Source organism: Tribolium castaneum, chromosome 1, assembly GCF_031307605.1.
Source record: "Tribolium castaneum strain GA2 chromosome 1, icTriCast1.1, whole genome shotgun sequence".
NCBI lineage: Eukaryota > Metazoa > Arthropoda > Insecta > Coleoptera > Tenebrionidae > Tribolium > Tribolium castaneum.
The window spans coordinates 5357126-5379749 of NC_087394.1; the positions used below are offsets into that span (position 1 = coordinate 5357126).

The 22624-nt window shown below is 31.0% G+C and overlaps 1 protein-coding gene and 1 long non-coding RNA gene across 3 annotated transcripts in view; both read left to right on the forward strand.

The window, feature by feature from the left end:
* Unr (Upstream of N-ras) overlaps positions 1 to 20966 on the forward strand; it is a 31309-nt gene extending 10343 nt beyond the window's left edge. For both annotated transcript variants that reach the window (XM_008198665.3, XM_962070.5), the window contains exons 4-9: positions 4385 to 4564; positions 4626 to 4825; positions 12318 to 13305; positions 16600 to 16808; positions 16867 to 17445; positions 19865 to 20966. In XM_008198665.3, the coding sequence (XP_008196887.1) occupies positions 4385 to 4564; positions 4626 to 4825; positions 12318 to 13305; positions 16600 to 16808; positions 16867 to 17445; positions 19865 to 20033 (2325 nt within the window). In that variant the 3' untranslated portion in view covers positions 20034 to 20966. The remainder of the gene's footprint in view (positions 1 to 4384; positions 4565 to 4625; positions 4826 to 12317; positions 13306 to 16599; positions 16809 to 16866; positions 17446 to 19864) is intronic.
* On the forward strand, positions 4832 to 8620 carry LOC135267161 (uncharacterized). Its single transcript, XR_010335500.1, has 2 exons — positions 4832 to 8043; positions 8136 to 8620. It is a non-coding gene; the product is annotated as an uncharacterized LOC135267161 (long non-coding RNA).
* Positions 20967 to 22624: the final 1658 nt, after the last annotated feature.

Genomic DNA, 22624 nt, shown 5'->3' on the forward strand with positions numbered 1-22624 from the left:
TTCAAATTTTCACCAGAAAAGGCGAAAATAACACCAAATTTTGTCATTTTTGTTTATTTTGAAATTATTAGGTTTTAGTGATTGCATTTGTTTTTAAGATATTCACATTTAAAAATTAATTGTAATTCAAAATGTTCTGTGTAAATGCAAAACACGTTTAGCGTCTTTAAATTCTTCTCGTAAAAGAAATAAACAGCACTGTTGCATGAAATTAGGACGTTTAATATGTGCGTTATTTTATTTGTTAGTAACTTTTTTCTTTATTTAGGACGAAAAATACAGCAATTTTTCATCAAAATAATTTATTTCCTTTTCTATTTTCACATAATCTTAAGAGAAACTTGCGAAAATAACACCGTTTCAAATAAATTCTTTGAATTTTTTGCCTTTTTTAAACTAAATTTTGTGACCTACTATTTGGTGAATTTTCGGTTTATTTAGGATGATTGTGGGTTTAGCTGAAAAATGTGCTGAAAAAGGCAAAGTAATACCTACATATAATTATAAACCGAATTTGGTTAAGAAATACAGCGTTTTAAATTTATGATGGAAAAACGTGAAAAAAGCGACACAATAATGTTATTTTTAACTCAATTTTTTTACTTTTTTATTCAGGTTTAGTAATATTTTGCACAAAATCTGCGTTTTTATCCGAACTTTTTGCTAAACTTTCGGTTTATTGATGACGAAATTTCCTAATCACTAATCAAATCAGTTTCGGTTTTAGCTGAAAAATGTGTTGAAAATATAATTTAATATTGAATCTGGTTAAAGAAGTTTAGCGTTTTTATATTTTTTTGTAATAAAAAAGAACGCAAATGTAGCTTGAAATTAGAACGTTTAAAGTGTGTTTTTTATTTGTTCGTCACTCTTTGTCTTGTTTTTGCAAAGTTTCTCAAATTAATTGCGTTTTTGACTGAGCAACGTGGTAAAAGGTCTGAAATACAAAAAAGTACGGCAATTTTTGACCAAATTTATTGATTTCTTATTCTAATTTTTCATAATTTCACCAGAAAAGGCGAAAATAACACCATTTCAACCAAATTTTGTCATTTTTGTTTATTTTGAAATTATTAGGTTTTAGTGATTGCATTTGGTTTTAAGATATTCACATTTAAAAATTAATTGTAATTCAAAATGTTCTACGTAAATGCAAAACACGTTTAGCGTCTTTAAATTCTTCTCGTAAAAGAAATAAACAGCACTGTTGCATGAAATTAGGACGTTTAATATGTGCGTTATTTTATTTGTTAGTAACTGTTTTCTTTATTTAGGACGAAAAATACAGCAATTTTTCATCAAATTGATTTATTTCCTTTTTTTCACATAATCTTAAGAGAAACTTACGAAAATAACACCGCTTCAAACAAATTCTCAGAATTTTTTTGCCTTTTTTAAACTAAATTTTGTGAACTACTATTTGGTGAATTTTCGGTTTATTTAGGATGATTGTGGGTTTAGCTGAAAAATGTGCTGGAAAAGGCAAAGTGATACCTTATAATTTTAAACCGAATTTGGTTAAGAATTTATGATGGAAAAACGTGAAATAAGCGGCAAAATAATGTAATTTCTGACTCAGTTTTTTCATTTTTTATCCAGGTTTAGTAATAGTTTGCACAAAATCTGCGTTTTTATCCGAACTTTTTGCTAAACTTTCGGTTTATTGATGACGAAATTTCCTAATCACTAATCAAATCAGTTTCGGTTTTAGCTGAAAAATGTGTTGAAAATATAATTTTATCTAGATTCAATATCTGGTTAAAGAAGTTTAGCGTTTTTATATTTTTTTGTAATAAAAAGGAACGCAAATGTAGCTTGAAATAAGAATGTTTAAAGTGTGTGTTTTATTTGTTCGAAACTCTTTGCTTTGTTTTTACGAAGTTTCTCAAATTATTTGCGTTTTTGACTGAGCAACGTAGTAAAAGGTGTGAAATAGAAAAAAATACTGCAATTTTTGATCTAACTTATTGATTTCTTATTCTATTTTTTCAAAATTTCGCGAGAAAAAGGCGAAAATAACACCATTTCAACCAAATTCGTTGTATTTTTAATTTTTTTTTTAACGAATTTTTGCTAACTTTTAGCAATTTTTCGTTTTAAATAAATTTTGTTATCAAAGAAAAATTTTAGACAGAATCTGGTTAGGAAATATAGCGCTTTTAAATTCTTTTTGTAGAAGTAATTACCTGAAATTAGGAGGATTTACGGAATTTTCCGAAATAATGAAAGTAAAAAATCACACGATTTGTGAGATTAATTCGGTTTATTTTTCTCGGACTGCTGCTAAATAATGTCGTTTTTGAGGGAAAATTATGAAGAATTTTGTAAGATAGAGTCATTTTCATTAGTCATTACTTCATTAGTCGAACTATTCGGTAAATTTTCGGTAAAATAATACAATTTGGATCGAATTTGATTAAAGAAGTTTAGCATTTTTAATTATTCTCTTAGAAAAAAGTTACAGCAAAAGCTGCTTGAAATTAGGACGTAAAGTGTGCATTACTTTATGTATTTGTGATTTTTCGTCTTGTTTTTGACGAAATTTTCGAAATTAATTCGTTTTTGACCGAACCATTTAGTAAGAAGTAAGAAATAGAGAAAAATACTCTAGAACCTAATTTATTGATTTCTTATCTCATTTTTACAAATTATTACGTAAAAAAACAACCTCTTAACACAGTTTGATGATTTGTTTTTTTTTACAAAATTTTCCGAAATCACTGCTTTCGACTTATTTTTCTCGAACTATTGATAAATAATTTATTTTCTGGTGGAAATGCGTGAAAAGGACGACAAAAAATGTCATCTTCGACTCAATTTATAGTGATTTTTTATTCAAGTTTGTTTATATTTTGCACAAAGTCTGTGTTTTTATTTCAAACGTTCATTAAGATTGTAACTATGTTATATAAATGTATTTGGTAAATTTTCGCTTTATCTGTGATTAAATTTTGCTAATTATTCGCAGTTCTAGCTGATAAATGCACAGTAATATTATGATTTTAGATTGAATCTAGTAGAAGTTAAGCGTTTTAAAATTATTCTCTTAAATTATTTATTCTCGTAGAAAAAAAGTTTCAGCAAATTAGGACTTAAATTTAAAGTGTGCATTATTTTATTTATTACTTTTTGTTTTATTTGACGAAATTTCTTAAATTAGTAGCCATGTAGTAAGAATTTCGAAGAAAAGAAAAATACAGCAATTTAGAACGTAATTCATTTATTAATTTCTTATGCCATTCTTACAAAATCTTGCAAAAAACTTGTTCATTTTGACCCCTAGAAAAGGCGCAAGTAACACGTTATTATTGTGCGATAAACGTGTTGTTTAGATGCTCTGAAAATGCGAAAATAATACTACTATTTCAACACAATTCGGCGATTTTTTGTTTTTTTTTTAACGAAATATTGCGAAATATTTATTGCTTGTAGAATTAAAAAAATCGCACGATGTGTGAGAGCTAGCTCAGTTTATTTCTCTCGAACTTTTGCTAAATAGTGTTGTTTATGGAGGAAGAATGTGAAAAAAGCGAATTTACTTAATAATTTTTCATCTAGATTTAGTAATATCGCGCACAAAATCTGCGTTTTTATCCCAAACGTTACCTGAAGTTGTCCACTTTTTGAACCATTTAGTGAATTTTTGGTTTATGTGGAAATTTTGCTAATGAGTTGTGGTTTTTGCCGAAAAATGTGCTGAAAATCTGCTTAAAGAAGTTCATGATTTTGTTCTTATTTTTGACAAAATTTTTTAAATTAATTGGTTTTTTGACTGTGCAACTTAGTAAGAGGTTCGAAAAAATAGACTGCAATTTTTATCATTGATTTTTTGTTTCATTTTTACAAAATCTCGCAGGGCGCTTGAATCCAATTCAGTGATTTTTACGTTTTTTCTAACAAATTTTTTGAAATAATTGTTCGTAGAAGCAAACATAACTACAAAGATTTTGTATGTAATATGTTTCATTTTTCACTAATTTTTACTAAGGAATGACGTTTCTGGATGTAAAACGTGGAAAAAACGACAATTTTCGGTCCAATTTAATGATTTTTCTATCTAGTTTTAGCAGTTTTTTACACAAAGCCTGCGTTTTTATCTCAAACATTGCTTAAAATTGTTCAATTGCTAAATTTTCGGTTTATTTATGTGCTAATTAATTGCGGTTTAGCAGCTTGAAGACGAGTAAAAGTTAGTTTTTTTTTATTAAGACTTAAAAATATAACTGTTTGTAGTTCAGTTTGAATGGAATCTTATCGAGTGCATTTTTTTAAATCAGACAACGCAGTCTCGTCATTTCGTAATAATGTGGTGAGAGAATCGCACTTGTAATATAATAATAGTGTGAACCACTTGCTATTATTTCAATTGTTTCCTTTTTCCTAGCATTCTTACGGATTCATCCAGTGCTGCGAACGACAGGCTCGTCTCTTTTTCCATTTTAGTCAGTTCAGTGGTAATATTGAACATTTGAAAATTGGTGATCCGGTGGAATTTGAAATGACGTACGATAGACGAACCGGCAAACCGATAGCGAGCGCCGTTACAAAAATAGCACCGGAAGTAGTGAGTCGTGTCTTTATTTCCTTATTTTCGTCAAAACGTAATTCTCTTCCCATCACAACAGGTTATGAGCGAAGAAAGGGTAACCGGAACGGTTACAACCGAACTTCGAGGTGAAGGCTCCGGTGGAGATTCAACAGGAAGGATTAGTTATGAAAATCGAGGTGAATGTTTCTTTCTACCCTACACCAAAGACGACGTCGAAGGCAATGTTACGTTGAGAGCTGGCGATAAAGTCAGCTTCCAAATAGCGACGAATAACAGGTTTGTTAAAAGACCATTAAACAAAAACTATATTTATTTAATTTTTTACATTTCGGAATTCAACAATTATGCAGGAACCAAATGATCGTAGTAATATTCTTTATTAATAAAAAATTCAACATGTTTTTCAATTTTTTGACATAGAATTCGTAATATTTAAGTGTGTCAGAATTTGATGATAATAATAATAATTACAATATTTTCTTTTAATGTCAATGTATTTTCGAAATCAAGTGAAGCAAAGTTATAATTTTTTTTTATTGCATGAAATGGACATTTTATTACATTAATACCATCAGATTATTTAGACTTTGAAATTTGTTTTGAAATTAATAAACCAGATGGCTTCACCTTTTTATTAAATTTACATTCAAAATATTTTATAGCATTTTGTTTCTTATAAACAAATATTTATTGTAACCCTACAGCAAATAAACTGAAATTATGAAACGTAAATAATTTTTGATTTTTTTTAAATTATCTTATTTGGAAATCAATTTTCCATATGCACAATTTGTTTACAGCACGAGCGCAAGGAGTGCTGCATGAGTTGCGAAATTAATAAACACAGTTTTATAACAATGGTAATGTAATACCGATTTTAATTAATATGAGAAAAACAGTTTTTAATTAAATTAACGAAGAAATAAAATAACCAAAAGTGTTGTTGCAGAACAGTTTTGTCTTGTACGTGTACACGTCTTTTTCAGGGCTGTTACATTAAACATAAAAAAAATTTCACCAAAAAAATTTAATTTTGTAAAATTTACGTTCTCGAGAATGGGATTTCGCATATTTTTATATTTTAAGAAATTATTAAGGAAAGGAAGGAAACGCGCGACACCCACTTCGGCGTAGGTTTCTAAAAGAAATTTGAAGCTAATTTCTACATTTCACCTTTTTTAGCATTTTAGCATTAATTGTTTTGAAGGCGCTTTAGCTTTTAAATATCAAATATAAATTGTTCTTTACGTTACATCTTCGTCAAATCTACGTTTCATATGCTCTCAGCAATGTAAGAATACAAGAGGTGTTTTAACATAGTTTTACGGTTGTAACAATCAGCAATACTTATTATATTTAAGAATTGCTTTAATTAGTCAAATTAATAACTAATTTGTCCAGCAAGAACCATATGGAGGTTTAGAGCATTCTTGTCAGGAAAAAAGGACGTAAGAATGAGGTAAACAATGATTTTGAAAATGATGGGAATAAAGGAATTATTGGTTTGTGAAATGAAAAAAAAACAACACAAAAATCAATTTTTTTTCACTTGGTCTTAAATGAAATGCACTTGTTTTTATATGGCATCTGCTACCAGTTGTAGCAAACATTAAAAATAAATTAAAAACAAAACCAATAAAAAAAGCTTTACAGCAAGCGACTTTCATCGATTGAAATTAAAAGACAAAATCAGTACAACGTGTCAATAAATTATTTGAGTGTTTTATTTTATTTATACTTTTTGTGTTTGAAATATCTCACTCAAACTATCACTTTTCAACACCTCACTTAAAAAATTAAAATGCACTTCCGCTAGAGTTTGTAGCAAGAGATTAAAAATAAATTAATTGGGCATGAAAAAAAATGCACTAACCTTCATGACATGACGTCTTGTGCTTCCAAAGCATCATCTTCTTAAACGGACCTACTGAAATAGAATACAATGAAATTAGAATAATGTGCCCTTAAATTATGGTGCTATTTTCTAACTTCTGTTACTATGTTATTGCTCTATTACTGTAAAAATTACAGCTGTTATTTAAATTTATATTCTGTAAACTCTGTTACCCTCTGTTAGTAACATTAACATTCTTTGTTAAATAAAGCGCCATAAACTAACAGTGACAGTGAGAGGTCGTGAATTTTTACGATGTTTCACCAAATTAACAAGAAATTGCATTAAAAATGTGATAAGTGAATAAAACAAGAAGCTTAGAATCACGCAAACAATTTGACCTTTGGTTTTTAAAGTGTTGGAAAACGAAGAAAGGGGATAAGATTGATTTTAGAAAAAAATCAACTGGTATAATTATCCATAATGTTGCAAAGGTAAATTTTTGGCAATCCTAAATGGGAATGAACACAACTTAAAATTCGTCAGGAACCAAAATTTGTGTATATAAAAAATTTAACACTGTGTACTCTTCATTTTGGAAACATTATTTGTATTATTTATTTCAAATTATATTTTTTGTCATTTAATAGTTATTTCGTTTCTTTCAAGTTCTGTTTCTCCCTTTTGTTTTGTTTTTGGCAGTTTTGTACTGCCCAGAATAAAATAATTTATCCAACACGAGATCCTACAGAAAATATTTGAAAACAAAAAATGTGTTTTTTTTTCAATAGACAAGGATATGCTTTGCCTTGATCTGCACTCGTCTTCTTCATTCACTTTTTTTAACATTTTAGTGAAACTTTTCGGGGTATTATAAATTCGAAATGATAAGTTTATGAAAACTTCTTGACATTTTCGAATAAAATATTTGAATCAAAAAGTAAGTCATACGTCAAAATCGACTTCCATTATCTCTAAAATTACATTTTCGAACAAATGGGAACGCTATTACCCTTATTTTAACAGAGACAGTTAGAGAATCGCAAATTAGACAGCTGTGTTAGGCGGTGTCATGTTGCTAACACTCTATAAACGTAACAGTATAACAGAGATAGTTAGAGATAAAATACCACCATTAGTTGGATAAAATACAGATTTTATGTGATTTCCTAAAAATAAATCACTGTAGATTTACCCTTTAATCCAGATTGTTTCCTTCTAGTCTATTCTATTACACTAACACATACACTACACTAACCGCGATCACTAGCCACCGAATTTCAAGTTTGGTCGCAAAGTTGCGCGGGTCGCTGTTGCTTAGTAGCAACGAATGACATTGCTAGATTTGCGCCGTTGCTATGTCAATCATGATTTGCGCGGGTCGTAACTCAACTTGAAATTAGGCTCTTACGGGCCAATTTCAAGTTGTGAGATACGACCGGTGCAAATCACGGTCGCAGTGCAACTTTGCGCGGGTGATTTGCGCGCTCTCTGCGACCACGAGATGCGTCCGATCTCAAGTCGATAAAGTGCTATGTCGCAGCGTAGCAGCAACTTTTGTCCGTGATGCAAAATTTTGCGCCGGTCACGTGACTTTCGAAATGTCAAATTTTAATTTTGAGTTTTGCTTTTGTGTTCAAAGTGAAAAGAAAAATCAAGGGTAAGTATTATTATGATAAAAATGTAATAAAAAATATTAGTGAGCAGTCATTTATGGTCAAAGCAATTTTAATTTTGTGTTGTTTCTTGCAGAACGATTAAAAATGCCGGCGGTCGAAAAACAGGATGAAAATACAAGTGCTGATTAATGAAATTTAAAAGCGTTGAGGCATTTTGTTTGAGGCATCGTTGGGGCATAAAAAAGACCTTCACTGACTTAATTTCACCGAGAAAGGACCTACAACCAGGTCGAGTCACACGTAAATTCAGTTACTCCAAGAACAAGGACAGTGGATGGTTTGAAAAAGAAATTTGAAGTCATTGAACAAGTGCAAGGCTTTTGTTAATAATGCTGTTAAACTGGAATTGCCGAAAAGCAGCCTCCAAGCTCATTCTTTTACAGAAACTTGATCAGAACTGATTTAAGAAGTTCCAAAAAGTAAAATTAGTAACTGCGATCTACCTCAAACTTACCTCTACATATTTTATAGTTAAAACGGTGACTTTAATACTTATAGTTGTGTAAATTTTCAGTGTGGATGTACATAACCTTACCATACTAAAAAAGCTGTAGTTCATGAATTTTTATTATTTATTTTAGTATAAATAATGTATTTTGGTACATTTTCAAACAAATATATTCTTTCATAGTTTACAATTTAGTTTATTTATCAATATACACCAAATTCCGATTTCCACGATCCAATTCCTGGGCAATAGGTATTTACGGGCAAAACTGCTGCATCTCCTCTTCCATCCAGTAATTACTTCCTTTCTTTGCGATCATCAACAAACATCGGCACTGGGATTTCCTGCTGCTGTTGGAAAATGAATAAATTGTGGGGGCTTTCTTGTCCAAACTTGCAGTCACTTTCTGGACGGTTTTCAAAGTTGTGCTTTTGAAAATGTGACCTCTGCTGCCTACCTTTTATTGTTTGTTCCAGTGTCGAGCCACATATAGCTTATACATGGGGTTCAAGGCAGAATAACGCCCCTTTTTGGTGTTTTTCGTCAAAGTTCGCGAAATGAACTGCAAACGGTTCCATCAAGCCGGGGTTCGTTGAAAAAGTAGGGTTTCCGAAGTGCCGTTGATCAAAAATAGTCTCAAAAGTCGTTCGTCTTTATCACTGTTTTCACTTTCACTTGAATTTATAAAGCAGTTTCAAGTAAATCGTTCGCCCAAGGGGCCAATATTTGGACCCAACCGCCATTTTCACATGAAATTGGAAATTTGACAGGTCGCAAATCAACTTACGACTGCTCGTGAGGTGTCGCAGCCAACGGTAGCAAAATTGCGCGCAAAATTTGACTTGAAATTAGGAAGCGACGGTCGCATCTTGACACTGCGCCGTTGCTATGTCAATCATGATTTGCGCGGGTCGTAACTCAACTTGAAATCAGCCCGTTAAACTGGAAAATTTCGATCGGATTGATGAGTTGATGACACGTTCGTTCGCGACAAAAGCAGGTAACAAACTGAATAAATTGAATGGCACATTATTTGTATTACACTTTAAATAAATCAAGTCGCCTCTCGAAGTGACCCGTGCCACTGCTCATTACCGACTGTTGCGCTCTCGCCTACTGCGATGCACGCCGACCACCACGTAACATCACGTCACAGAACTGGTCATCAACTGAAAATTCATTGGCAGAACAGTACATCACTAGAAACATTCACTGGCAGAATCATTTAATAGAGAATAGCATTTAAAAGGAGGATTATGTTATCATCTGGAAGTGTCAAAATTTTTACTTTTATGGATTTTGTGTCCATTTCTACCCTTTCAGAGTGTTATGATAGGATATTTAGGGCAGAAATCTCAACCTTGCGTCAAAAATTTCAGTGCTATTGCCAAATAGGGACAAAAGTCTCTAGAAAATTGGGTAATGAAAGCAGGATCTTTATTATGCTCTTCTGAAAGGTCAAATTCACACTTTTATGGACTTTGTGTACCTTTCTGCTTTTTTAGGGCGTTATTAATTATTATTGAATGTGTAAGGACAGAGTATTTATAAAAAATAAGTGTGTTTATCACATAATAACTTTTCTATAAAAATATTTAGCGAAATTCTTTTTATTATTTTCACTGTTGTTATTCTTTCCTTTGTGCAAACGAGCCGAAACCGCAACAATGTTTGAGCATTACAGCAAACGTTATCATTATTTTTAAAATCAAATTATAAATTCAAATACATAATAATTAATGATGTCATCATAACTGGAATCTAATTTGCTTTGGAGTCTGTATTTTGTGTTGCATTTTTTACTTGCTCGGTTCTGAGTCTAATGTGAATAACCCTGTATTTTTATTTTTACTTGAATTCTGCAATTCGGGATTAAAATTTACTAGACATTTCGGACGTGCCGAAAACAGTAACGAAATTTTCGTAATTCTTCATTTAATCAATTATTTAGCAATTCTGCGTGTATACTGTTAATTTTTTACAATTTAGAGAAAAATATTAAAAATATTTTAAAATATAAAATATATAAAATATGTGTTGGTAAATACTAGCGTTGTCTTTGGTTGTGCGCTTTTTCGTGATTATAAAGTTTTTTTTGTTGGAATTTGAAAGTGGATAAAAAGTGAATAAGATTTTATTTTTGATTACAAAGTGTTATTAATACAATTGCGTTATCAAGTACTATAAGTATTATTGAAGTGATTTTTTTTCCACTGAAAAAAAAAAAAACATGAAATATTGAATCTACAAAGCTGCAATTAAGATCAACAACTGTTGATACATTTAAGCATAAATTGTTCCAAAAGGTTAGGCTGTTGAATGTCAAGATACAAATCATTTCGTGTAATAAGTGTAAGTCCCAAAATTTATACAACGCTCCAAACATGCGAATAAAAATTTTCTCGCCATTTTTTCAGCTCAGTGGCGCTCCCAATGGTAATTTTACTACCAAATAACCCTTGATTACCGCTGATGCCATAATTTTTTTGTATTTTATGTAATAAAGGATAGATAATACAATACACTGCTCGCTTTAAAATTCCAAAGAATGAGACAAATAACTTACTAATTATTTAACAAAAATTAAATACCGGGTTCGTCAAGTTTTACACTCAGGCACTTCACCTCTTAGAAGAGAGAAAAAAAATAGGAAATAAGTATATTCCACTGCACTGATATCCAATCTCGCTAGGAAAAAAAATATTTTTTTTCTATTGATTCATTTGTCCAATAAAAACGAAAAAAAACATTTGACCAAAAAATCACATTAGCTTTTTTTTACATCAATAGATCGGAAATACGAAACAAAATTAATCTGCAAAAATTTGACTTGAAAAAAATTGTTAGAATTGGATTAAAAGCCATTTTGATATTATTCATCGGAAATTTCAGTATAATTTATGAGGGACAAGATTGAGTAGTAATAAATCTTCGCTACAAAAGGATCCACTACCTACCCCAATAACAGTAATGACTGAAATTTTACAACTAGCGGCACGGTCCCATCGGGCGGTTTTAAAGCCAGGACCGGAATAAGTACACTAACGTGTTTAAAATGTTTTTATTAAAAAATTACATCAGAAGTTCAAATTGATGACTATTTTGGTCTAAGCACGAATTCTTCGTTTACAATTCGCATGAACTCTTGCCGTAAGATTTAAAGATTAACATTCCATTTAGAGTAAACAGATAAAATAAATGGTAATCCGGGCCTGAAAAATTCTTACCAGCTGCCTCAACCTTCAGACCCACCAATGATCGCGTGCCAATTTTACTACAAATGTAATAATTTTTTTAAAATCACCATCCTGATGGAGACCTTTTGTGGAAGTGATTTACAATTTTACCAAAATTCATGGGAAAAAAGCTGCCCCAATATCAAACAGAAATTAAAAATCAACGACACATTTTCTCAAAAATCTAATTAGGCACTTCGATACACTACCTCAAAATACACCTATGGACCAAACATCGTTGACATTAGACTATAGTTAACTAAGCGAAAGTGAAAAAACACACCATACAAGTAATCATTTTAAAAGTTGGTCAAATCGTTCTTCTATACAATAAAATCACATATGATTTTTTTTAGAATTTTATATAAATTACAAAGATGTGTAAAACTTGACGAACCTGGTATTATTGTATGGATGATTCCTGAAAATAAACTGTTGTAATAGTATTGATTTACGAATAATTAAGTTAAAAAAATTAAAAATTTGAGTGACAAATGCATTTTTGTCTTTCATTCGAAAATTATGAAGCGTTTTTTGTTCTTCAATTTTTACTACTATTTTTTATTCGTAGGGGCAACTTGGGGGCATGCCACGTGCGTCTCGAGAACCCAGCCCACCCAGTAAAATACCAAGGCGTCGTATGTTCAATGAAAGAAAGTTTCGGTTTCATCGAACGCGCCGACGTCGTCAAAGAGATCTTCTTTCACTTTTCCGAAGCCAAGACCAAAGAGGAATTACGCTTAGGCGACGACGTCGAATTCACCATTCAAACGCGCAACGGTAAAGAAGTCGCCTGTAACATAACCCGTCTACCTTCCGGCACCGTCATCTTCGAGGACCTCAAACCGGAAATCCTCAAAGGCCAGGTGCTGAAGCCGCTAGATCGGGGCCCCAATGCACGCCACCAAACGGACGCCCTCCCGGGGCGCATCCGCTACCGGGCCCCCGACCACTCCGAAGTGGAGATCTCCTTCGGAGACAAGGACCAACGTGGGGACTTCACGCTGCGTCATGGTGATTGGGTGCAGTTTAAAATCGCAACGGATCGTCGAGATGGACTCAATAGAGCGACGCATATTTCGCTTTTGGACGAGAGTTTTCTGGTGTCGGGCGAGAAGCGGGAGCAAGGAGTTGTGGCATCGGTGAAGGAGGGGTTCGGGTTTTTGAAATGTGTGGAACGTGAGGCTCGATTGTTTTTCCATTTCAATGAAATACTGGATGTGGATAGAGAAGTGGTGGTGAATGACGAGTACGAGTTTACTGTCGTTCAGGATCAGACCAGTACGTTTTCGAATAATCGACAAAGTGCCATTAGAATGAAGTGGTTGCCGCATGGAAGCGTGCAGTTTGAGACGAGAGTTGAGAATAATTTGACGGGGACTGTTTTTAAGGAGATACCGACGACGACGTGGTTGAATCGAAGTCCCACGAAGAATCAGAATGGAGAACATGCTCCCGAATCGGGGTTGATCACTTATCAAGTGAACGGAGTCAAAAAGACTTTACCATTCTATTCGAAAGATTGTGATATGAAGCATTACCCGAGGCTTGGAGATAAGGTAAGGATGATTTTTAGGGGAAAAAAATCGATAAATTGAGTGAGACAAGTGACATACACAAAGTGTCAGTAAGTTAGACGATTTTTTAACAAATTCCCCAAAATAACATAAGTAAAAACCACAAACATTATTATAATAATAAAATAGCGGAAGAATAGGATTACAATTTACATTACCAGACAATATACGATATACGAACGACGCGTCATAAAATATTCTACGAGAAGATAGTAAGGATAGTCCTAAATAACTTAAAATGTTTATATAATTATTTTTGTCATAAAATATGTTAAATTTGTAACATACAAATTTAACAAATTTTTTCTGAACATTTTCAATTCGATTAATATGAACATTATAACAAGGTTGCCAAATAATTGTGCAGTATTCCAAAATTGGACGAACATAACAATTATATAATAACATTACAACACGCAAACTTGAAAAATCAGAGCACTGTCTTATTATAAATCCTAATGTTTTGTTTGCTTTCGACAAAATGTGGTTAACGTGATAGTCAAAACTTAACTGGCTGTCTACAATAACTCCTAAATCGCGAATATGAGTGACACATTCAAGTTGATTGCCTGATATAAAGTACGATGGTAGATTGTAATATAATTTTCTAGAAAATCTTAGTGATTTACATTTATTTATGTTCAGTTCTAAAAAATTTTTTTTACACCACATACAAAAACTATTTAAATCACGTTGTAATATATCACAGTCGTTTGGATTTATAATAACTTTAAAAATCTTTACATCGTCGGCAAAAAGAAGGATTTCAGAGCTTTCGATCGCTGTTTTGACATCCTTTATATATAGAGAAAAAAGAATAGGGCCTAGATGTGACCCCTGAGGCACACCTGTGGATGGGTGAATTGCGCGAGACTTAACACCATTTATAGTTACATACTGTACACGATTAGATAAAAAAGAATAAATCCAACTAAGGACTGGATCCCCAAAACCTAAATTATCTAATTTTGATATTAATAACTCAATGGAAATGCGATCAAAAGCTTTTGACATATCAGTATATATACAATTATTATTATAATTGTATATATACAATTGTATATATACATATTATACAATATACAAAAAACATATATTTTGAAAAATGTCGAAAGTTAATGTTAGTAAAAATAAATCCGATGGGATTTGTATCCGTCAGCTTGTTTCAGTAGAGTATCCTGCTTTTTTGATAAATGATTTATATTTAGTTAGTTTCTTAATGAAGATCATTTAAAATGTATTGAAACATTCGAGAATAACGGATTTTAGAACTAATTTCTTTAGAAATTGTCGTCTTTTGTGAAATTTTTGAAACTTTTCGATTTTAGTGAGTTTCTCGGAACTGACTAGCACACTTCTGCATTTTATATCGGATTTTACAAATTTAGTGCTTTTTTCTTGCAAGATGTTTACGATTTTCTCTGTTATTTTATTTATTTATTGAAAAATCACAAAGAAGTAAAAATTACGAATTCTATGCCAATTTTTACAAATTTTTGGCTTTGCTGTGGCCATGTTTTTGCTAAACTTGGGAGTTTAAAGTTTTTAGGAAAACGTGCTTTGTAGTTTCAAAGCCGAAAATATTACACTTCAAACTATAATTTTAATTTTTTTTTTTTTGCTTGGGTTTTTTTTTCTTTTTTAATGAATTTCTTTGTAAAAAAATGTGAAACATGGAAAATAAATTGCATTTGAGAACTAATTTGACAATGTTTTTTGTCTTGTTTTGGTAATGCTTTCAATAAAAGCAAATTTAATCATCTTGTTTTTACGTTTTATTTTATTTTTTTTATTACAAAAATGGACAAAAACAACCCATTTCTTACCTTCTTTTGTGTTTGTCTACATTTTTTTGAGTGCTCTTATAATTTTAAGATCTTCTCGTGAATTTAGTGACTTTTTCGTAAAAAAATCCAAATTGAACAAAATGATCAAAACTGGCACATTTAAAACTAGATTTTATAAATTTCTTTGGTTCAGTGAGTTTTCGGTAAAAAAACACGGTAAACTGAGCGAGACAACACGAATAAGTTATATAATTATATTTACGATTTTCGGTTATGTCTTGGTGGAATCCTCAGATTCAGTGAGTTTTTAGTTACGATTTCTACAGGATATTTTAAAAATTAAAAAAAAACCAATGTTAATAAAAAAAACAGACAATAATTAAACATTTTAGACCATATTTTGAAATTTTCAACCTTGTCTTGGTGAAATCTTTGCAATTTAAACTCACCTTGATGAATAACATTCAAAATCGATGAAACAAACGAAAATAAGGTATTTATTTGTATAAATACGGTACCTTTTTACCCGAAATTTTATTTGGTTGAGTGGATTACTCGGCAAAAACTTTTTAAATCACAAGAATTAGCCGAAAATGAAGGACTTTAGATTTAATTTCAAGCTTGTTTTAAAAATTTAGTGAGTTTTTTTGCAAAACTTTCCAAATTGAATGAAAATAAAAAGTAGATTTTTGGCTGGATTTAATAAGTTATTATATTCTTTTTTGGCAATTTTTTTGGATTGATGAGTTTTAAGCTAAAAACAAATCTTTTTTGCGATTTTATGCTTTATTTTTGCTTTTATTTTATTTTAAAATTAAATCAGTTAACAGTGTTAAGTCCCATCGAAACAGACAAAAAACTGCACTGCAGATCTGACTTATCTAAGTTTTTTCTTGTGTTTGGCAGTTTAGTTGTGTTTGCCAATTTAGTGTTTTTTGTGGTTAAACAATGCTAATCGAGCGGATAGAACAAGCAACCCAATATAATTTTGTGATTTTTTGCTTTTTTTTTTGGAGAAATTTTTCGGTGAAAAAATGCTTTGAATCGAGAGAAACAAGTTAAGATGGCGTAGTTTTAATTTGACAAACACTATGTCTTCATTTTCCCAATTTTCTGTTTTATTTTGATTGAAATTCTCACATTCACCGATTTTCTCGTTAAAAATTTCGCTGAAATGGACCGAAACAAGGCACTTCAGGCATAATTTTGGAACTTTCTGCTTTGATTTTGGTTAAAATCTTTCAAATTCGGGAGTTTTTTGGTGAATAGCGCTTTAAAATTTATTGAAGTAGGCGATAATAGGACATTTTTCGCCAAATTTTTCAAACGTTTCGAAATTTTTTAGTGGGTTTTTCGAAATCGAACGAAATGTGCAAAAAATAATTCATTTTAGTTCACATTTTATTAATTGAGTATTCTGTTCATCCCAAATTTTTCGAATAAAATGAAATAAAAAAAAACAATCAAAGTGGAATTTCGTTTGTTTTAGGTCGAATTTAACGTAAATCAGGTGAAGAGAAACAAAGAATTAATAGCAGTTGACATTCAAGTGGTGCAACCCGCTACACAAACCAACGGAATTAAACATAGAACTAGCAACAATTGTCAAATATACCAAGGTTTCATAGCAGCGTTGAAAGACGGTTTTGGATTCATCGAAACTACTCAACATGATAAAGAAGTCTTTTTCCATTTTAGGTGAGCTTTTAGATTCCCATTGTAGCTTTTGATAATAATTGTATGTATTTTTTCGTAGTAATTTCGAAGGCGAGCCCAACAGTCTTGAACTGGGCCAAGAAGTTGAATACAATTTGGGTAGTCGCGGCAATTCGGGCACGTGTTCTTCAGCCGAAAACGTTAAAATTATTCCGAAAGGTACGATAAATCTACCGCCTGTCATTGGCGATGTTTTGGACGGAACAGTAGTCCGTCCTTTACGTTCGGTAAATCCCGATCAAACGGAATACTCCGGACTTATTCGAATAAAAACGGAAGATCCCGAAGAGAAAGCACTGGAATATGAGTTTGGAATAATGGGACTTGTCAATAAACGCGAATTGTTACAAGTGGGTGACCATGTACAATTACAAGTGGATTCAACAGGCAGGGCTGCCAACATTGTTGCTGTACGAAAGAAACTACGAGCAACGGTAGATGCAATCAAAGGTCATTTCGGTTTTTTGGCTTATGAAGTGGAAGAGGGCAAAAAGTTGTTCTTCCACATGACGGAAGTTAAGGATAATGTTAATTTACAAGTTGGCGATACTGTCGAGTTTGTGCTTGTGACCAATCATAGGAGTGGAAAGTCGTCGGCTTGTAGTGTGGTGAAAGTCAGGTGAGTTTTAATTTTTTGGGTAATTATTAATTAAATTGTAATACGTACGTTGGAGAGCAAAATATCGTTATTTATTTTTTTATTTGGAATTATACAAAAAACAGTGAAATTGAACTTAATTTGGTAAATTCTTGGTTCACTTGTAACCAAATTTTGTTTTTGTGTTAATTTTTGATGGAGTTGAGTGTGACTGAAAACGATAGCATTATTTTTGATGTATTCTGTAATTTTTTGATTTAATTTTGACAAAATTATGCGAAAAAACCCGTTTCTGCGTGAAAGGGCAAATTATTATAAAATTGTCAAAAAATGTCAAAAATTGTGCTGCTGGCCGTAAAATGTACTCGAAAAAGTAACAGTTAACAGTTTGCCAATTTCTATTCAATTTAGCATTATTTATCAAAATGCTAAAAAAATGGTGTTTTTTTTACCAAAAACAATCTTGGTACTTTTTTTCTTTCGCTTAACAATTACGTTTCTGGTTGTGAAATGTTTTTAAAATGCCTGTTCCGGCCATTTTCCGGCTTTAGTTTTCAGAAAGATTACGAAAATTTTGCTAAATTATTGAATGTGTCTTATGTGTCAGTTACAGCATCATTATTAACCACTTCTGCGATTTTTTGGTCTTGATTTTGCCAAAATTTTGGAAAATTGTTGCGTCTATGGATAAAAAAAAACCGCTTATACAACGTAAACAAATGGCAAAATTATCTTTTTTTAACTGAAAAAAATAATAAAAGTAAATTTTCCAGTTTATTTTTGACAAAATGACACTCAAAAAAGCACAAAAATGCAGCTACTTTACGACGTAATTTTGATGAGTTTTTATGAAATTTATGCGTTTCTGGGAAAAATTGGAAATAATGTCGTTTTCGAACTAAAAAACTAAAAGCAATGCGTTTTTAGTCAAAAAATGTTCTTAAAGAATTTATAATGTTCGAAGAATCTATAGTTTCATTGTGCATTTTGCACATTAATTTGCAAATTTTTGACTTAGTTTGGTGTTTTTCCTGTCCAATTTTGCAAAATTATCGACTTTCTAGAATTAATTTGTTTTGAAATGCTTAGAAAAGGCGAAAGTTACACTATTTGAGGCTTGATTTTGGTTTATTTTTGAGAAATTTCGCGTAATAACCACATTTCTGAGTGATTAGCTTTCCAATAAAACACAAAAACTACGAAATAATGCCATGTTTGAGCTCTTCTTCAGTACAATTTTGTGGAAATATTTTGTACTTAAAATTTGTTTGAATACTCAAAAACTACAAAAACAGTGTTTCATTTTTGAACTATTTTTTTTTGTGGTTTTGTTTGTAAAAAATTTCGCAATGTAATTACGTTTCTGGCACCAAACTGTAATTTTCGGCACAATTTAGTGATTTTTTCCCCAATTTTGCGAAATCCATCAAGTTTTTGTCCTAGTGCCTTAAAAATTGGAAAATTGCGAGATTATATTACTTTAAGCCTGATCTACTAATTTTCCGGTTTACTTTTGACAAAATTTTATGAAATAATTGCGTTTCTGGTTGTCATTGTTGACTACATTTTGTAATTTTTAAATTCTTATTTTGCAAAATCTTGCCTAAATGTTTTTTTTTAAGAAATTTGTGGCTGTAAAATGTGTTAAAATCGATGGAATTTTTAAAAAATCTACAATATTGTAATTTTCCACTCAATTTAGTGATTTTTTTGGTCATTTTGACGCAATATAGCGAGTTTGTTTGTAACTTAAAACTGCCTTAAAGCACTCGAAAAAGGCCTAATTAAACCATTTCTTAGTTTACGTTTGATAATTTTGAGCTTACGAGAAAATGGTTTAAAATATTTTTTTAGCCTAACATCTTTAGGCGATTGGATAAGGCATAAATAACAATTTTGGTCCAATTTAACGTTTTTTGAGTAATTTTTGACACAGATTTGCGAAATTTTTTGTGTTAGATGCTTGAAAATTTCGACCAATACGGTGGTTTTCCGATATAATTTTGACGAAACTTTCCAAAAAACGTGCTCTTTATCTCAAAAACGTACAAAATGGCTTCGTGAGTTTCTTAGCTTAATTTTTGAAAAAAATCGCCAAATAATTACGTTTCTGGCTGTAAAATTTTGTTAAATTTTTTGAAAAACACATACAAATTTGCGACTTAGATTTTTGTTCGGTTTAGCGAGTTTAGAGCTTTATTTTTAATTACAATATTTTCCGGTTTATTTTTGAGAAATTGACGAAATTGCGTTTCTAACAGAACGGGTTTAATACGCCAGTGAAGCTAAATTAATATTAGTTTTGAAATTTTTGGTTCTAGTTCTTGCTGAGAATGTCAGAAAATGCAAAAATCTGCTGTTTTCGCAAAAATATGTTTCATTTTTTTTCTGTTAATAATTTGTTATGGATTTTGACGGTAGTTTTTTGTTTTTGTTTCAGCGATGTGCAAGCGCGTCCAGAGCGGTTAATCAGCCGTCTGCGTACCGTGTCTGTGGACGATGCGGGCCCCAAATTGACGGTTTTGCGTCAACCGAAAGGCCCCGATGGCTCCAAAGGTTTCTCATCCGAGGCACGTATCGTACGTCTGCCAGGAATCGTCGTCGAATAGCAAGTGGTTAAGTCATTCTCATTCATGTCATACTACCGTAGCAACTAACTTACTCTTGTCTTAGCAGTGGAGTTGGCTAAAATGTCTATTACGTATGGTTATTAAATTATTGACAAATTGCAAAATTGTTATGGTAAACTAGGGCAAGGAAAACCTTTTCGGTTGTATTACACACCAATATTAGTCGTAGCTATGTTGAATTGAACAAAGTCGTTCGCAGTTTTACTGTGCTTAAAACACTGCTTACAAACCAAAAAAAAATTAAAAAAAAAGTTGATAATCCATTGACAAATATGAATACAATGAATTTATTATTAGGATACAGAGTTAAGGTATTAGATTATGATCTAGAGAAGACTGCATCGATAAGTAAACTCTACATTATAAGACCTTTTGTAACTTTTATTTAGACTCCATTTAGGTGTAATGTTAGTTTGCAGTCTCTGCAGTACCCGCAACATCCCGTATTTGTAATGGATCTACATAGTTGGTGTGTCTCTTCTCGCTTTTCTTCTGTGATAATCACAAGCCTCGTTATTTACTTATTTACCAAAGTAGTTTCCTCTTGATTATAGTGCCTAAATTTTGCGCAATTTTTTTCAGTTGTTTTTTTATTTTTTAAACACTTGAATGTGACTTTTTTTTTACAAATGTTGATGTGGGTACTGTGATGCAGTTTTTCAAATTAACTACAATATTAAATGTGGATTATCTTTCTATTTGTAAATTATTGTTTTAATTTCAAAGGAAATATACTAAGTAATACTATTAAGACAACGCTTTTTATTAGGCACAAATCCTTGCAATTAATTGCACCACTTGCCATTTTTGCAAAAGGCGTAAAAACCCTCTCTTCTTTCTATACGAATCAATTAGGAGATGATTTCATAAATCGTTTCGCTATTTTCCTTAAAACAAAGTTTTTACAACTTTTTCGGTGTTTTATTAGTAACCTTTTTATTTCCTTATTTGATCTACTAAAAAAACGTTAAACGCTCTTTGTAATTATTGTTATAATTTCTTCATTAAAAGGCTTTGTCCTTCGGTGCCTTCAATTTTTTAAATATTGTTCTTTAGTGTTCATACATATTTGTAAGCTTCCCTAACTTTTTCAAAGTTGTATTTTTTTCTTAAAACATCGAGAAATATGAAAATTTAACTAATTAGTATTTACACCACAGTCCATTTTTATCATTTTTTGATAATCATTGATAGTTTTAGGTTCACACTTTGAGAGGAAGAAAACAGTCCATCAAATTAAATTTCATAATTTTTTTTTAACAAAATAGTGCCTCAAAAGAACATGTAACAGACCGAATAATTACGGTCTCTCCACGTTTTTCGCTTTTCATCTTGAATGCTTTTTGTCCTTATATTGTACATTACACAATGTACGCAAGTATTGAGAGTTCTAATAATTAATTAGTAACAGATTGAGAAAACAATTTTTTTAACAAGTAAATGAAAATTATTGGTTAAATAATTAACTGACGATTGATTTATCGTTGGTGAAACCAACCCATGAACATTCTTTCATATATTTTTTTGTATTTTTGAAAAGCCTTTTAAAAAGTATGGAACGGAACCCAAATTTGAATTTTTTTTTAATCTTTCTGGAGAAAATTTTAATCGTCAGTATTTCTCAGCCTATAGATTATAAGTATAAGACTGCATTTATGAATTTTTTCCAAACAATTAGTGCACTAGTTCAAGTTAAATTTTTAATTGATGTTTCACTTGACCCAAAAATGACTTATTTAAACAATTCTTACGAACGATTTGCTTTCTTGCTTTCTCTACCTATTATTTAACTTGAAAATACATTTTTTTTTAATAATATAAGGTGTATTTAAGGGTATAAAAATCTGTAAAACAAATGAAAGATTTGTATTGTTAGATACTAGGTTTTTTATTGAAACTCAAACGCGATGTTTTTGGTTTAAAATTGTTGTAAACAGCCGAAAAATAAAAGAAACGCTAAACAAAAAAGAATACTAAATAAATATAAATTCAATGAAAGTTAAATTTACCAAAAATATGTTTAAAACAGATCTTGTTAAAGCTGATTACAAAGAACTAGTTTTTTGAGTTTTTAATAATTGTTCTTTTCTCTTTTAGCATTTGCGTGCAGAAAAAGACTAGTTTGAAACGAGGTTTGTTCAGAAAAAATTATACTTAATTAATAATGCTAAAGAACTTTATGCATGCGCAAAATCAAGAGCTTTCTAATTGGAAGTTATGTTTCAAGTAGTGACGAATATTTTTCCAAAGTTACGACAAAATATTAATTGTTGAACGTTCTTCAAATTCAATTTCACAAAAACGGTGTTGTTTTTGATAATTGTAAGTTGTTTCTTTTTTTGTTAAAATTTTCGTGTCGTAAGTTATAATAAAATTGTTACTCAGCATAATTTTTGAGTCCCGTCCGTAATCTCACTATTTTTTATTTTTATAATATACTTCCGCGTTATTACCTGGTTTCATGAAAAAATTATTCACAATATTTCTGTTATGTTTAAATAGATCTAACATCTTTTTGTTGTTTCGAGAGTATTCAGATTTTTTTTTCCTTTTTTTATTCGGGAAAAAAA